Source organism: Labrus mixtus, chromosome 11 (genome assembly GCF_963584025.1).
Source record: "Labrus mixtus chromosome 11, fLabMix1.1, whole genome shotgun sequence".
Lineage (NCBI taxonomy): Eukaryota > Metazoa > Chordata > Actinopteri > Labriformes > Labridae > Labrus > Labrus mixtus.
Window position 1 is genome coordinate 8,442,931 of NC_083622.1, and position 16,927 is coordinate 8,459,857.

At 43.1% G+C, this 16,927-nt stretch overlaps 1 protein-coding gene across 1 annotated transcript in view; it reads left to right on the forward strand.

The window, feature by feature from the left end:
• Positions 1 to 456: 456 nt before the first annotated feature.
• agmo (alkylglycerol monooxygenase) overlaps positions 457 to 16,927 on the forward strand; it is a 49,375-nt gene continuing 32,904 nt past the window's right edge. Inside the window, exons 1-3 of the mRNA XM_061049844.1 lie at positions 457 to 902; positions 7,928 to 8,058; positions 8,992 to 9,143. Coding sequence (XP_060905827.1) covers positions 783 to 902; positions 7,928 to 8,058; positions 8,992 to 9,143 — 403 coding nt within the window. The 5' untranslated portion in view covers positions 457 to 782. The remainder of the gene's footprint in view (positions 903 to 7,927; positions 8,059 to 8,991; positions 9,144 to 16,927) is intronic.

The following is a 16,927-nucleotide window of genomic DNA, read 5'->3' on the forward strand; positions in this document are numbered from 1 at the left end:
CCAGATTGTATTGCAAAACTACAAACCACCATCAAACGCACCTAAGCATTTTTTTTATTCTTTTTTTTTTTTACCTTTTAGGCAACTAAAACATTCAGTATTTCTCCCAACAGAGTTTTATTTACAGTGTGACAGTGAAGCCAACCTTTTGATAGATTTTCTGGTTTTATTTCTTTAAGGGTATGAGTAAAATTGAGAAATCCTATGAGGGGGGGGAAAGGGGGCCAGGGGAACCTTGTCTTTGTTTCTACGGCTCTGTAGGGCTTAATTTCATGTCCTTGTCTTACATTCAATCTTTCACAAACACAACAAAACAGTGTGTGAATATGTCGAACGGATGCATGACTTGACCTCGTCTGCGCCGAAAGCTCACCTCAAACACCCTTCAAAATAAACAGCTACGTTGTGCTGCAAACACAAACTCTCGCGAGATAAAGCGACACGGAACGCGTCACTTTGGCTACAAGTCTCACCGTGACCAAAGGTAAACTTGCTTCCTATAAATGTAGCGGGATGAGTAGATACACTGTTACAGTAGGAATATCTTCCAGCTGCTTTAAACTGACCCGGACTCGTTTTCCTGAATATGAGAAGTTAACCCAGGAGCTCTTTATTTCGTAATTGACCTACTTTTACTGTCCAGAGGGAGAAACAACAAGTGTGTTATATAACAGAGGAATTCGTCCCAGTGGAACTTGCACAGTGTGAGCGAGGTACCTGCACAGGTAGTAGCCTAATAAAGCTCACCTGTACAGCAGAGGGGTGCGCGGTGCTGTCTGTCAATGGCTGGAGCTATGGATCTGAGGTTGATGTCCGCGGGGGTCCGGGGCATGTTCTTCATGCTGACACCGAACGAGTCATCGTTTGAGAAGGTGGAAGAAGTTCCTCACTATGTGCAGCAGGTGGGTACACTCTCGCTCTCGCTCGCTTCAAGCATTTAGTCATGATTTGTGGTTCCTCGTCTCTGAGTAGGAGACCTGAGTCGACCCATCCGCCTGCAAGAAGTTTGTAAAAGTTGTAAAACATGCATTCAAAAGATACCATTGAACTGCACATTCTGCACAATTTAAGCTGCAAATAATAGTTGATTAATTGCATGATCAGAATCTATATGAATCAAATATTGATTAGTTGTTTTGCAGCAGAAACATTCATTTAGTCTAATGTAAATATTTGTATAGCTTTTGCTTTTAATACAAGACAGCGAACCACATTTATATGAGGTTTTTTCTCTGTTTGTCATTCAGTAAAGCTAATTGTCTTTTGACCAAATGATTAATCGACGGAAGCCCGAGACAAGGCACATTGATTTAGAAAGCAGATTTCAGAAGTCAGAGAGCTTCTCACAAGACATCGAAAGCATCACAACAACAAAGAGGAAAGTAAACATTGAAAAGAGCATTTCAAAGTTATTATTACAAACAATTAAAAAATCAAGAAGAAGACATTTACAAAATAAGAGTCACAGTGCAGCGACATAGTTAAATGAAGTAACTTTGTGAAAAGCAGCTGGTGAGTTTTCATCCTGGATTTAAAAGACCCGAGAGTTTTCCTGCAAACCTGCAGTTTTCTGGGAGTTTGTTCCAGATTTACGGTGCGTAGAAACTGAACGCTGCTTCTCCATGTTTGGTTCTGACTCTGGGGACAGAGAGCAGACCTGTCCCAGACGACCTGAGTGGTCTGGATGGTTCAGAAAGTATCACTAATGTATTTTGTCTAGGGCCGGATTGTGTCGTCCGGTTTAACCTGGTAACTGCAATCTATTTACTCTAAGTCACAAAAGAAGTCAGGAAGAGGGATATTTAAGTGGAAGATTCTGATGTTCTGATGTGACAAAGATTAAAAAGAGCATCAAAGTGTTGTATAGCACTCTGAGAAATAGTCACAATCTGTATAATACTTTATTATATATTACGTTGTTTTCCCATTATGACCTTAATGAAGAAGAGTCAGAATGACGTCCCACCTCAGGACCATCTGAGCATCATGTGACAGCAGCATTACTTACTGTGGAGACATTTCATTGTCATGGTGGCGCAGCATGAAAAACTGTGCAAATTCAAGATTATTCATAGACACGGTAGACAAGCTTGTATTTCTAACAAAGCTGAAACGGACTTACTGTTATATACATTATGAACAGCAAAGGAGCCACAGGTCAAACTCAAACCCTGCTGCCAATTGAAGGGACTAAAGCCCCTCGATTGGGTCCGCAAACAAACCTCTAGGCCAGGGGTTCCCAAACGTTTCATCCTGCGACCTCTGAAATAATGCGAGGGACTGGGGACCTTCGCTGTCCTTGAAGAATTTAACGTTGTGCACGGCAGCACGCACTCATAGGCATGTCCAAACACTAACAGCCTTAGAATAATTCAACGATTTCAGAGTGTCTGTGCATTTTAATTGTACAAAGACCACAGCAGATACCGACATTGTTACAGTCAAATTTTTACTTTAATTTCAGCGCAAACCTCATTTAAGGACTCTATCATAATAATGGGTAAAATATGCAATTTCAAAAGTCATTTAAAACTTGTATTTGTCTTTGGGAGGCCCTTGCGACCCCCCCCCCCCCCCCCCCCCCCCCCCCAGTGTCTGGTTACCCTCACTTTAGGAAACACTGCACTCGGCCACCAGCGCACCATCACTACTTTCTTTGGGTGTAATTTTGATCTTCCAAATCAGTGTCGCTGTAGCAGATAAGAAAGATGATCCAACAGTGTCCAAACGATCGTCAGTCAAAAGAGGAAGGACTTGATTGGTCACAACATTGTCATTAACATTGTTTGATACGTTAGTCATCATGAACTGAGATAAAGAAATCTTCATCACATAGCGTACAAAGAAAGACCAGAAACCGTCCTTTCTCACACCCTTTCTACCAATGAGGGCTTTTCTACTTAATGTCATTTTTACAGCGTCTCAGTTTTCATTTATTGCAGTAAATGTCTGGTGCAGGTTTCCCAGCACATGTTTGTCATGAGGTTTTATGGAGCACATCAGGGGAGGAGAACAATTACCCCCACAGCAGGAGTCCTTATTATCCACTACCAACCGTGATTAAACAGATTTGTAATAGCTGCAGGGTTTTATGGTGATAAAAAGTCTGCATGGGTGTGTGAGGGCACTCCTGTGACTCAGCACTTTGTCTTTAATTATTCTGCACCGCTGTTGTTCTCTGATCCCAACAGGCCCAATTAATCAAGAAATAAATCTAAACACACAATCGTCTTATCCTGGAGTTGTTTGGAATTACTGGTATTTGTGCGGGTTGTTTCCAGGTCCCTCAGCTCGTCACTGATTCGAGAACAAACACAATATTTTCCTCAGACATCCGTGACAAAAGTTCATTGTCAGCCGGCTTGTTTTCGACCAACACCAGTCGTCCATGACCCAATAAAAAAAACAAGGCTGTTTGGTGAGACTACGAACATCTGGTGCACAAATGTTTTCATGTTGTAATGTAATGTTGAAATTCTGGAGAAAATAATATTATTGGACGCCACAACAAACACTCCACAGGAGATGTAAGCCTATTGCAGAATAAAGTAGGACTTATTAAAATGCATGTGAGATCAAAAAGCGACCTTGAAATGTCTTCATTTGACCATAAAATAATAAGAAAGCCAACCCTGAGGGCGTAGCAAGCAAGTATTAATCCATGGAAAGGGTTTTGTTGGAATGGTAGAATGAAGCCTTCGAGCCATTTTAAACTTTTTATCAGACATTATTCTCCATTAGTAGACTACCTATAATATGAGTGGTGAGTGACAGCGGTGTGAAAATGGTCTTCTCGTATCATAACAACGGACTACCGCCGCCTGCTGGCTTGGAGAGGTATTTCCTCTCACGCATGTGCAGAACGTACAACCGTCGGCTGTAGTCTTTGCGGTGTGTTCAAGTGCAACTTTTTGGCCAAGACGTGAGGCGACACCACGAGTTCTTTGCCGTCTGCTTGGTGGGTCAGGGCCTTTAAACCTCTGAAACGTCATTAATGTTCTTTCTGTTAGCATGGGGCTTCAGGCATAAATTTGTGAAATTAATATTCAAAAGTTGAATTTTTATGTTTTTTTTTCTCTGCATTGTTACTGTATTTGATATTTAAAACATTCCTCTTCACCCCTTCAACTAAAGCGATCGTCCAAATCCACACCAATATAAATATTAAGATGATGAAAATGACATCACAGCGTCTTTGACTTTAACAAACTGCTGGTAGCCAACAAGTCTGTTCTAAAGAAGATCATGGAGGACATATAACCTTGAATAAATAAAGCTAGAGACAGTGAAGACATGGCCAAAGATGCAATGGTGATATTTAAAAAAAAAAAAAAAAAAACATTACATAAGACGATTTTTCTTGAGAATCAATTTTCCCTGCTGAATCATTTGGTCCAAGCTGTCGAGAACGCAGAGCTTCCAGAGGTAAAACTATCTGCTACACGGAGAGAGAATAAAGGAGTGAAGGTTTAAGGCCGTCGTCCAGAATGATAATCTCTCTCTCGGCGGGGTTTGGAGGAGGCCTGCCCGCGCTGCCGTGAGCACATTTGTTCGCTGCAGCTCTGCAGTCTGCTGCCAGATGTGGGAGCGTTGCGTGTGATTGCAGGTCCCTGGTGACGCGCTCGTTCTCTGCTTGTGCACACACACACACACACACACACATACACACACTCTCATCGCACATCTGCATGCTAGAGTGGAAGCATTCACATGTGGATATGCACGCACACACACACACACACACACACACACACACACACACACTCTCATCGCACATCTGCATGCTAGAGTGGAAGCATTCACATGTGGATATGCACGCACACACACACACACACACACACACACACATGCACACTTCCTCCTCGGCCACCTGCAGATGTGCTCCTCAGTGGCCTTGTCCCGCCCCTCATTCCTCGCTCTCAGCAGGGCCATGTGTCCCGGTTACGACTGCGCTCACTTGGTCAATGGGCGCCTTGGAGCTTCAGCTAACCAGCAGGTCTGACACGCCGCTGAAGTCCCAGTCGGGACCTGTTTTCTAACGACGTCGCTCACCAATTGGTTCCATGTTTGACGGACCCATTAAGAGGTTATTACATGTTTCCAGCACAGTTAGAACAGAGGCCTGTGACTGACCGCTTGGTTTGGGCTCACCATTTGTTTAGTCATGACAAGTTAGTTACTAAATCTTTTCCTTTCTTTGCAGCTTTTGGTCAGTGGGAATATGACTTTATCACTTCGTGCCAGGAAAAGAGAAAAATCATGTGGGACGTAGTGTACAAAAATAGCTGCTGATCACAGTGAATCACATCCGAAGCTTGTTTTTCTCCTGGATCAAACATCTGTCAGCCATATTGCTTCATCATGTGTTCAAAGTCGAGTCAAAAAACTGAAACTCTTTAACTTAACAAAAGGACATATAAGTTATTTCATTAATTAAAGCATGATCCAAAGTAAAGAATAAAAATCATTTCCTCTACCTGTAGGAGTCAAACATTTACTGAAAATAATACAATTGCAGCACTTTTCTTTGTCCTTCCATGAATGGGACCCTTCTTTGTTTTTTTTTACTTTTTTCACTCAGGATTTTGATTTGAGTTATTTTACATAACTTACATGCACTTTCTTTGTTTAAATTGTGCACCTTCACTTTTTACAATACATTGTCTGAAATTCGCGTTGTCAAAGTTATCATCAAAGATATTACACGCTGATAAATTTGAATACCACTAGTTTCACAACATTGCAATTTCTTATCTAAAGCCGTTTTCACACATGCACTCCTTAAAATATTTAGATAATTTCAGGAGGACTGCTCCAGATAGTCTCCTGACCTGGCTGTTCACATATGCACCTCACAGCGGGAGGGTTATCCCTGTCAGACAGTAGGGGGGGCCGGGGGGTATTCTGAGTGAAATCGTGAAGGAAAAAAACGTAGTAGAAGTACCGGACGAAGCAACAGAGTCCGCTACACGATGCTAAAATGATAGAAGATTAGAAAGCTAGAATATTGCTGCGGAAAAAAATAGTAGGGGTCTGGCAGGAGAAACACCGGTTAAAAAATGTGGCTGTTTGCGTTCACACATGCGGCTCCTCCGGGAAATATCAGGAGTTTTCAAAAAGTTTTCTGCAAGTGTGAATGCACTATACATGATCAATAGTTTGGAAAAGCTTTCAAAATCTACATATCTTCAGTCATATGTTTAATGAGAGTTTCTGCAAGAGAAAAAAGAAAAAGAGCAGGAGTGGTGTGTTCAAATTCACAGGTTACCAAAGACTGCAGTCCTCTCTTAAAGATGCAGAAGTTAATCTTGTCTTTTACAAACAGATGAAGAGCAGAAGAGGTGACGCATTCTCAATTGCACAAAAACCTTGGCAACGATACCCAGGTATTTATGCAATTTAGAATGTGTCACCTCTTCATGACCTTTTTTTAGACTTTGCAGGAGTTTGCTGAGAATATTTGGTAAAAAAAAACAAAAACAATAAATTACTGTGAAAAGGGACATTTGCAGTGTGTAAAAAATGCAGCATATTCACTGTCAGGTACTTGTCAAAGGAAGCTGTCACTCTCCTCTCCTGGAGCTCTTCAGAAAATGCTGACTTTCCTTGTCAGCGTTACAGCTCGCCTTCCTGTCGTTACGCAGCATGTCCTGTTAAGCAATAGCCGCCAACCCGAGACCATGAGCAGTCAAAACAGAACTGAACTTTGACTTTGTATTAGTGATGTTTTTCTATTGATTAAAAAAGCTACAGCCTTGGCAACTACATTTAATGACATATATACAGACAAACCAGTTTTGCAAGCATGCCGTATTGTTTTGATTAGATAAAAACAGGACGTATAGCTTAAGAGATTTATACATATTTGAATAAATACAGAGCTTGGAAACAGGACATATGGTCACTAACTTAGACTTAGTGTTATCCTTTAACTTGCAAAGAAAATGAACTAAAGCAAATGTTTTGTTAATCACTTTATGATTATACATTTTATTGAAAGAGGTATTTACAATAGGGAAAAATACTTCTAGTATAAACAGGAATTATGTGTAACATTTCTGCAAAATTGTACATGTTTAATATTTTGTTGAGATTTTTTATTGACATTATCCCAAATGTTTAAAACAATGATGAAACTCAGAAGAAAACTGCATTTTAAATGAAGGTATCACTGAGATATATTTGTCAGCTGGTCTGCAGGAGAAACACAGAAAACAAGTCAGTGCACTGTTTAGGTTCGCTAATGTTGCTCGCAGCTGTTAGCATGAAATTATGTTTTTACAATAAAGATAAGCTTCCCAACATGACAGGGAAATAACTCACATAGTTATTGTAGATTGTCAGGAATACAAATGAGAATAACTGTATTCAAGACTTCATTTATCTCATCAGGGTGCTAGCTATCCAGCTTTAGCTAGCAGCTAGCTACATGCTGTCACCTCACTACTTAGGTTAATTAGCTTAACATAACCTGGATGACTTGGTAATACTATTTTATCAGTGAAAGGGGAGGTCAATCAGTTTCATATTCTGTACTCTTCCTTTTGTTTGTTCTTGGTTTCCTGACGACAGAGCTCAAAATAATAGTTTGGGTTTTGTTAGCGCTGATGTTTTCTGAAGAGCCGGTGAGATTATTTCTCCCTCCAGCGCAGCTGACCAAGATCTTTTGCGATCTGTGATCTGCCAACACATTGTGGCTTTAAACCTGCTGCTTTTTGCCTCGCAGAGTGAAACAAACATCACGGATCACAACACTTGAAAGTCCTCGATCTTTTAGTTTATCTGCCAGAACAAATATGCAAGCTGCAGGCTACAGTGAACTTGAGACTGTCTTGTTTTCACAGTATGTAGTTTTGCTGAATCATGATTCCCTGTAAATGTGCGTGCGTGTGTGCGTGCGTGCGTGCGTGTGTGTGTGTGTGTGTAGGCCACTCCTTTCTTTATAGGGCTGATGGTGCTGGAGGTGGTCGTGGGCTTTCTGAAGACAGGAACCCCAGCGATTACACTCGGTGATGGACTCACCTCTGTATTTTCTGGAATGATCTCCAGACTCCCCATGTGAGTGTTAAGGCAGCTCTTAGTCAGGTCTCACTGCATTACATAAGAATTTCAACAAGTATAGCTTGGTAAACTTCCCCATTCAAATCCTCCAATGACATGTCAGTAAATCCTTAAATCAATGTTTTTAATCCTGGAAGCAAGACAACAAGAGACCTGAAAACTAGTGACTTTAAAACATTTGATTTGGCACATTAAAACAATTGGAAAACAGAAAAAGGTAAAGACTCTGAAGATATTTATTTTCCAGAACTGAAGGAACTACATGTCCCACAACCCATTGCCATTCCAACGAGTCACAACAAACTGAGGTTTAGAGCGTTTATTTCAAAACGTTATCTTTAATGTCATATTTATATTGTTATCAATAATGTTATTGTTGTCATATATCGTAGTTCGAGTTTGTTGAAGTTGCCGAACAGCTGAAGTTTGCAGGGACTGAAATATTGCCATGGTAACAGCAAGCCGGAGATCGCAAATAAACCATATATTTCTCTAAAACAAGGTTTATATCAAAGGAACTTGTGTCTCCTACAGGAGCATAAACCATCGTTTCACACTCAGGTAGATCGTGGTCAGTCTTAGATGGATGCTATGGCATTATGACTAATCAAATCCACTATGGAGTAAAATAAATTGATTTTTTTAACTTCCATTTTGCAACAAACTTAAAGTGCAGACGAGGCAGCTTTGAGGTTCAGTAACGTTCTGAGCCTTGATATTTGAGTCTATTAAAGAAGTTTGTTAAATGTGACAAAGAAGGAGGTTTCTTCACAGGACTCGCTGTAATTTTAAGTTTTGATGTTTCTTTTTTCTTTTTCTTGTGGTGACTTGCAGCACAAGATGTTTTAAAAAACGGGTCTTAGTACATCATAAGTTTGAGTAAAACGCGCTCACTGAGATCTGACGCAGAGCCCTGCCCGTCTCCCTCAGGTTGCTGGTGAGAGGCTGTGAGCTGACTGCCTACATGTACGTGTGGGACAAATACCGCCTGCTGGAGCTGCCCTGGGACTCTGCCTGGACCTGGTGGTTCAGCTTCCTGGGCGTCGACTTCTGCTACTACTGGGTCCACCGCCTCGCTCACGGTACCAGCACACGACACACCGTTATCATGTTTAGTCTGTAAGACCTTCAAAACGTTATGTTGGTATTTATTTAGTCAATAGTTCTATTACAAGACATTACAAGACATTCATAGCTGCTAATGACTGGAACTGACATGGAGTTTTGCAAAGCCATCATTACCCAGTGTAGTGCACACACGAGTCAACCCCAATTGCTAAGTCTACCAGCCACAGTTGATAGTAAGTAAAAGTCAAATAGTGATTTGTGATAAGAGCTCAGACCGAATCCCCGGTCTTCTGCCTGTTTTGCTCTGACACTCAGCCAGCGTTGGGTCATTTCTTGTTTTTAAGAAGCAAAACATGCAGATGAACTCCTGCAAGATGTCTAAATTGTGTGTGTGTGTGTAGATGAGTGGTTGATCTGTATTTTACTCTTGCCATCATCTACCCAGGGACAACAGATTGAGCTTATTAGCTAAATCTGGTACAAAGCATCTATTCTCTTCTGAGAGTAAATGTATTTGGATCAGGGACAATATACAAAATAACACGAGAAACTAAACTAAACTCACACATTGGCAACTTTTTGGTATCAAAACATTTGTGCAAGTTAGACACTGTGCAGAAGTCTGCTCCTCTCCTATGTACCTAACTTATGAAAAAGATGTTTCTGTCAAAGCTTCTGTACCTTTCCATACTCGATATCATTAAAATATCTGACATTGTTTTGTTTTAAAACATGGAAAATATTAAAGTATCAGACATGATGACAACCTTAATTCAAATGGGACTAGGTGATATGACCTTTAGATAATATCTCCTGTGTGTGTTTTGTGCTGCGAAAAACAACCAACGTCAGGGTCATGTGTAAAAAAAGGAATTCAGGCTGTATTCTAGAAATGTTCAGGAGTGCATGAGTGAAAAAACTTAAAAGATAACAGCACCACACTGACGTCCTCTCCCATCCTCTGTAACTCGTCCCTCCTATGACAAAAACATAAATCCACAAAGTGAGCTGCTGCTGATGAATCGACCTAAAATCCTGATTTAGTTACCTTCCTTGCAGCGAGCAGCTCTGAAGATAGCACACACATCATGCTTTCCTGGACCTTTTTGGAGGAAGCAATTATTTTTGAGTTACATGCAGCTGCTCCAGAGCTGTGCACATGTGAGAGGTCGTGGTCTCTGGAGGGCTGTGGTCTTAACCCCTGGAGCTCACTCAGCAGCGACATGCATGTAGTCATGGCTTTAGAGCTGCGAGCAACATCCTGCAGCATCACTGTGAAGCCAAAAAATACACAACTCAAGCTGCGCACGGTTTTCTGCAGAAGTGGATCAATATTTTGCGCCGTGTGTCAGCTCGTTGATGCACGTGCCAGCTGCTCGCCTGCCACACAGCTCACCGGAAAAAGAGGCGTTTATTTGTGGCTAACACCGATGTTTATTTGTGTCAGTGGCACATCAAGCCGCCCGCCCGCCTGGTCAGCATCGCTTTGGATGAAAGTCCACTGCGGCTGTGTTGGTGTTAGAACCTGGCTAAACACAAACTGTTTGTTTCTGCCTTGGTTGGAAAACAGCTGGCCTCCATGAGCCTGAGGTGAGCGAGTACATTCCCTCAGGATGCCGCTGAAGGTTGTTTTCACTCTCTCGCACCACTCTGCCTCTAACATGCATGGGAGGCGTGCTGGATACTACTACTGTCATGGTGGTGTCTCTGTGTTTGGCTGTCTGAAATTCTCAAGGGACTCTAATGTTGTTCTTTCTGCAGAGAGGCGGTCTAATTAGAGAATCAGAATACAGCTTGACGAGGACATCCTGCTTTAGTACATGTCAAAACTAACATGCTGCCTTAAAGATCTGGGTGGTTTAGCAAAAAAGAATTGTTAATGAGGGAGTGTGGGCATGTGTGCCATCACAGTGATAGTGGTCCGTTGACATGAAAAATCAATGCTTGAAAACCCTTGACTCCAAAAGTATTAAATCCAAAGTCTGAAAACTGAACGTGAACTGGAAAAGAAGTTCACATGGACTGAAAATGTTGTGAATTTAGCCCAGTATGCAAACGGCAAACGCACTGAAGCTTCAGTGTCCACCACATGGCAACCTGCGTGAGCATGGACTCTAGAGAGGAGGGGGGGCGGGGGGGAGACAGCTCTCTATGATGTTTTGAATTTGGACTGCAGTACCCATTTTAAACACTAGGTGTCAGAGTTAAATATTCCTCCTTTAAAATGGTCCTTAATATTTGTTTGTCTTTGGTGAATATGTAGAAAAGGTTGTTTTTGGTGACAGAATAAAGAAGTGAAATCGATAACTCAGTTGGGAAACATCCTGGCATGATGCAGTGGCAACAAACTGATGGTTTCAGTTTCTGTAATCAAAGTTAACTTCGAGGGTTTTAGACTGCTGAGCTGGGCAGGGGCAAGGGACGCTGTGGCTCAGTGGAAGAGTTGGTCGTCTCTCAACTGGAAGGTCGGGGTTCGATCCCCAGCTTCTGCAGCTACATGTATGATGTGTCCTTGGGCAAGACACTTAGCCCCAAGTTGCTCCTGCTGCTAAGACAGTGGTGTGTGATGGACTCTTTACTCAGCAGCCTCTACCATCAGTGAATGTGAAGGTGTGACCTGTGGTGTAAAAGCGCTTTGAGTCGTCAGAAGACGAGAAAGGAAATAAACAAGATCAAGTCCATTGACCGTTTACTCCAGGTGAGGCAGAATAAATGGATGTTTCCATGTGTGTGACCTTTTGAATAAAGTCAGTGGTAATGCGTCTGTTGAGTCACATTCATTAAGGTTTTTAATGAAGTGTGTGTTCCTGTCTTCACCCTCGTTGCCTGACGATGCAGAGCGATGACGTCTCCGGTATCGCGTATCCGCTCGGCTTATTCTGTCGGATTTCTTTTATTTTTTTGGACCGCGCAATCGTTTCCACGTCTGAAAAAACTTTTCCACTTACTTTTATTTCCTTTTTTTTCCAGCCTGTTTGGGGTTGTTATTGTGGAACATTGTGGATAATTGTCTGCTTTCGGAGTGCCCACAGGATATAAGCTTTCTCCCGTTTGTAACCAACGTGAGGCGGCTTTCTCCCCCCCCCCCTCGACCGCAGCGCAGGGCCCGGCACGGTCCTCAAGCCTCACTCCGAGGTCAGCCGAGGTCGTCTCGGTCAACTACAACCTGACCTCTTTCCGCAGGCGAGGTTCAACCCAAATCCTCCAGCGTGTGGGATGAAAGACGCCTGTAATGAAGCTCTGAGGAACGAGACAGATGTCGGATGTGGGTAGAGAGAATTCTTCTGCTGAGTGTCAAACCGTCATCTCCTATGTAGGAACGCGTGTCTTCTTTTATTGCACTCATATCTTGGAATAGTTTCACAAGAACGCAGCATCTGTCATCCTATTGTGTCAAGACATACGAGCTATAAATCCTCATGTTGCATAATGAGGGGAATATTGCTCTAGAAATCTGCAGGAGGAGGCAGAAGTGACATCGTCTGCTGGGAAATAGATGTCGTTATTAGCCTCAGTGTAAAATATCACTTTCAGTTTGGCCTCTTTTTATGGCTCTTTTGTTCATACTTTCCCCCTCTTATGACTCCCACATAAAAGGAAAAGCTTGAGGATAATTACATGGAAAGTCTTTTTTTTTTTTTTTGAAAGGCCATCTGTGTTTCGGAGGGCTGATGCCATCTTTACCCAGGTCACACGACCGCTTGGCTCTGCTCCCGACCAACGCCAGCGAGACATTAGCGACGGATTGAAAAGAGGGGGAAGAAAGGAGCGTTTGTCTGGCAGGATGAAACTCAGGACGTACAGTCTGTGACTATAAACAACATACCAGTGACCTTTGCTTGGCATCGGGGGGCTGAATGTACACGGAAGGAGCACCAGACGTGGCTACAGCCGAGGTTAATCTGGAATTTCAAATATTTGAGTGACCTTTGTCATTTATCCAATCTCCTGATAGTGTTTGCTTGAACCCTTATCGTTGGTGAATGTCCAAAATCCATTGACTGTAGCATCAGTGAGCTTTCTACTGTTGTTCTTCTTACCGCTTTTTTAATGGTTTTTCAAATCAAATCATGAGATCAACACCCAGGTTTGAACGTAAATGATAAACACCTATGAGGAAAGCTTAAATAACAAATACAAGTAAAGCCTCCTCTCACCTCTGAAATAACAATCCTCTGCTATACCTTTAACCTCCTGCGTATGTACCGACAGATGTTGAATTCACCTTATATAAACACATCGGTTCAATAACCTGAGCGCTGACAAGAATCAAAAACAAACCCTGTGTACCCGTCTCGTCCTCCTCACCCTCAGACAGACATCTGTTCTGACGCCGCCTGGTGCACGATGACGTATTTTACTGGCGAGCTTGACGATGGCTCTGTTCAGATGCGGCCGTGTTGTTGACGGCCCTGTTGATTCTGTTCAGCAGCTCTGCTCTCAGGCTGGCGTCTAACTCCCGGCTGAGGCCACTAATCTAGCCGCTCAGCTCTCTCTCCGGGCGCTGATTATACATGTGAGGTGATGACGTCACGCTGCATTTTGTCTCACCGCACTGACCGTGCCGCGTTACGCTTATAGCTCAGACACATCAGAGAGTTTGGGGGTTTCTGTCTGTAAACATTCAAAGATGATGCCAGCAGCTTCCTCGTGGATGTGTGTTTATAATCTGGCCCGGGTTGTCCATAGGGATAAGAATGGTCCAGGTTTACTAATCCACTCGTTCAAATTAGAGCGTCCAATCATACTGGTCTATCACTATGTGACAACATTTACTTCCTGGTTGCGGGCCAAAAAGAAGTGAATGTAAGTCCTGAAACGCTCACTTGTCATGTGACCTGAGTTTTCTGTGTCTCAAGTTGACCACAGGAAGCAGCTGTCTCCGCCCTAGACGCTCTCTTGCAGCCAATTGGCATTGTTGGATTTATTCCTCTAATGTGATTGGACAACTGAAGCCTCCTATTTATTTTATATATTTTAAACCTTCATTGGAGAGACAGGACAGCAGAGCGAGTGGGAAATTAGGAGAGCGAGAAATGACCACAGGTCAGATCTGAACCTGGGCCGCCCTCCTCGAGGTCTCCTTGATGTTCAACTTAAAAAACACACTGCTGGGAAAATAAGTAAAGATGCACAACGGTCACTCCCGCCCTTTAGATAACTGAGTAAACAATAACACAACTTGTTACAGATGGTGGACATGCAAAGAAACTTTAATCATCTCTTTTTTACTTAATCAAAATAAATTGTTAAAATTGCCGCGGTCGATGCTAAGCCTGTTAGCCCGCTAACAGAATTGCCATCATGTGTTAGCATCAAGCCGTCATACTGAGACTTCCCCGCACCTCTGTGAGAAATCACCAAAAAAAAAAAAAAAAAAAAAAAAGTTTTTAAAAATCTTCCTGTTGAGCTCTCCTAAGCTCCGCCTCCCTCACCTCTCTACGTCCTCTTCAGTTCTGCTGCTGGATCCCAACACCTCCTCCTCCTCCTGCAGCGTCAGCTCTGCAGACAGCAGCAGTTGTTCAGACAAACACATGTGCTCAGCACTTCTCCACCTCTCCTCCGCTGTCCTCCGTCCCCGCGGAGAAGCAGCTGATGGGGATGTTATTGTTTAAAGAGGGGCACCTCCTGGCTGTGTGGCGGGGTGGAGGGGTTGGTGGGTGTTGTTCGGGGGGATTGGGTGGGGGGTTAACCTGCCCCCAGGCTCCATAAATCTTCAGAGTGACGGCGAGTTCCTGACCCCGGTGCAGGTTGCGGGGGGGGGGGGACTAAAGAATCCAGGTCCCCTCTTGGTTTGGCTGGTGTGGCTCGGCTCGGTCAGGATGTGGGGGTCTCGTTCACAGCAGCAGAAGAGAGCGAGTGAAAGGCCTCGCGGGAGGCAGAGATAACATCAACAGTGAGCTACAGGTCACTGTGCGCTCGCTCTGTCTGCTGAGTGTGCGATTAAAGAGAGGGAGCGTCTACTTAGAGAGAGAGAGAGACTGAAGGGGGACCCACAGAGGGATTCACACTGCACATGTTAAACTTTAATCACATCACAATCAGGGTTATCCACATTTTTAACACTTTGATAACACAAGTTTTCAATTGATAAAATGTCCGTTATGTACAAAAGGAAAGACAGAACTGCCTTAGTTTCAATTAGTCCAATGTATTAGCGCAATTTAAACCGTGTGAAGGACTCTGCCAGGAGTCAGACAAGGCGATTACCAGCACGCTGCAGAATCGGCTTTTCTAAAACATGCAATACCAGAGATTCATTGTGACGAGATATTTTATCATAAAACGATATTAACACATGTTTATGTCAAGATCAGCAAAGAGATAAATCATCCAGCTTTGTCCAAAGCGGGGCGCCAAAATCGACTTTAATCGAAAGTGAGCTTTAAATGTTTTTGGTTTCACTAAGTAAGAACAAACAGAATCTGGAAAATCATCGATTTAAAAATCATGTGGGTTTACTTAAATATGAAAGAAAAATGCCACTTTCCATCACCCTTCACTTTTTTTTTAGACATAGTTTTTTACTCTTGTTTGTGAGAGCTGTAAGTGGGCCTGACCGGAGTGAGTGTGTGTTTGGTTTAGTGTGTGTGGCTGAGCCGTGTGGACAGCATGAAGTATGGCAGCCGCAGCGGGTGAGGGGAGGGGTGGGGGTAGTCAGCCCACCGTCCCTACGAGTCCACTGCTCGCTGTTTAGGTTGGCATCCCATCCAAGGGCCCTCCAATCCAAACACCGGAGGGCTGTTCACACGCCATTACCCCTGTGATTGACAGGTCGGCCCACCACTCAGAGGGCTGCACACATCCGTTGGTGCCAGAGATTTGTCGCTGAGGGTGATGATCAGGCAGCCGATTAATGGCGCCGTTTAATGCTCTGAAGGTTGTTTAAATGAGTCCATTATGATCTCCTTCTATGCTGATTGTTTTCCTTTTTAACTGCTCGCACTCGCAGCGTTATCTAGAAAACAGTTTGATAATTATCGACTCTCACAGCTGGCTCTCACTGGACTGGATTTATGATTCTCAGTCGGACTTTGGGTCTTCGGTTTATATGACTCTGGTTATGTAAGCAGCGCTCCTGACAGGCTTGAGATGGATGTAAACAGAGTCTGTTAAAGTCTTACTCAGTCACATAACATGACTGATTATGACTTATAGGCCCTGATTATGTGTCATGATATAATTCAACTGTAACCTGGAAGCATAACATTACGTCACCTTGCTGTTCCCAGACCTCGTCTTGAAGCATGGTGGTGACGGCCAGCACAATAACGCGTATCTGAGTCGCACAGGTTTTGTAATTTTTGGGGTTTTTGACTGTATCCCACTTGATAACTGATGGACGGTCTGCCTCCCCCCACCCCCCTTGCTCTCTATCCCTCTTCCTGCATCTTATCCCATCTCTCCCCCTATCCCTTTCCAAGCGCGGCGCAGTCTAGGCCTGTGAAGGCTGTTTCGTCATGAGCCGGGGATCCGGCCGAAGATTTCTGCCTTTTAATAAGGCAGTTTTTTCTTACCACTGTAACTTTTGCTGCTTTGCTAAAGTGCTCATGATGGATAGGCCGGATCTTTCTAACATAGCAATGAGTGAGGTCTTTTACCTGCTTTTTGTAACATAACAATGAGTAAGGTATTTTACCTGCTTCTTGTAAAGTGTCTCGAGATAACACTTATGAGTTGATACAAATAAAAATTGATTTATTGATTGATTGATAACCCCGGTGATGTCTAGGCTCTTGCTGCCCATCGGTCTACACGGTTGAGTTGTTGGGCACAAGAGGGGCCATGTGGTAGGGTT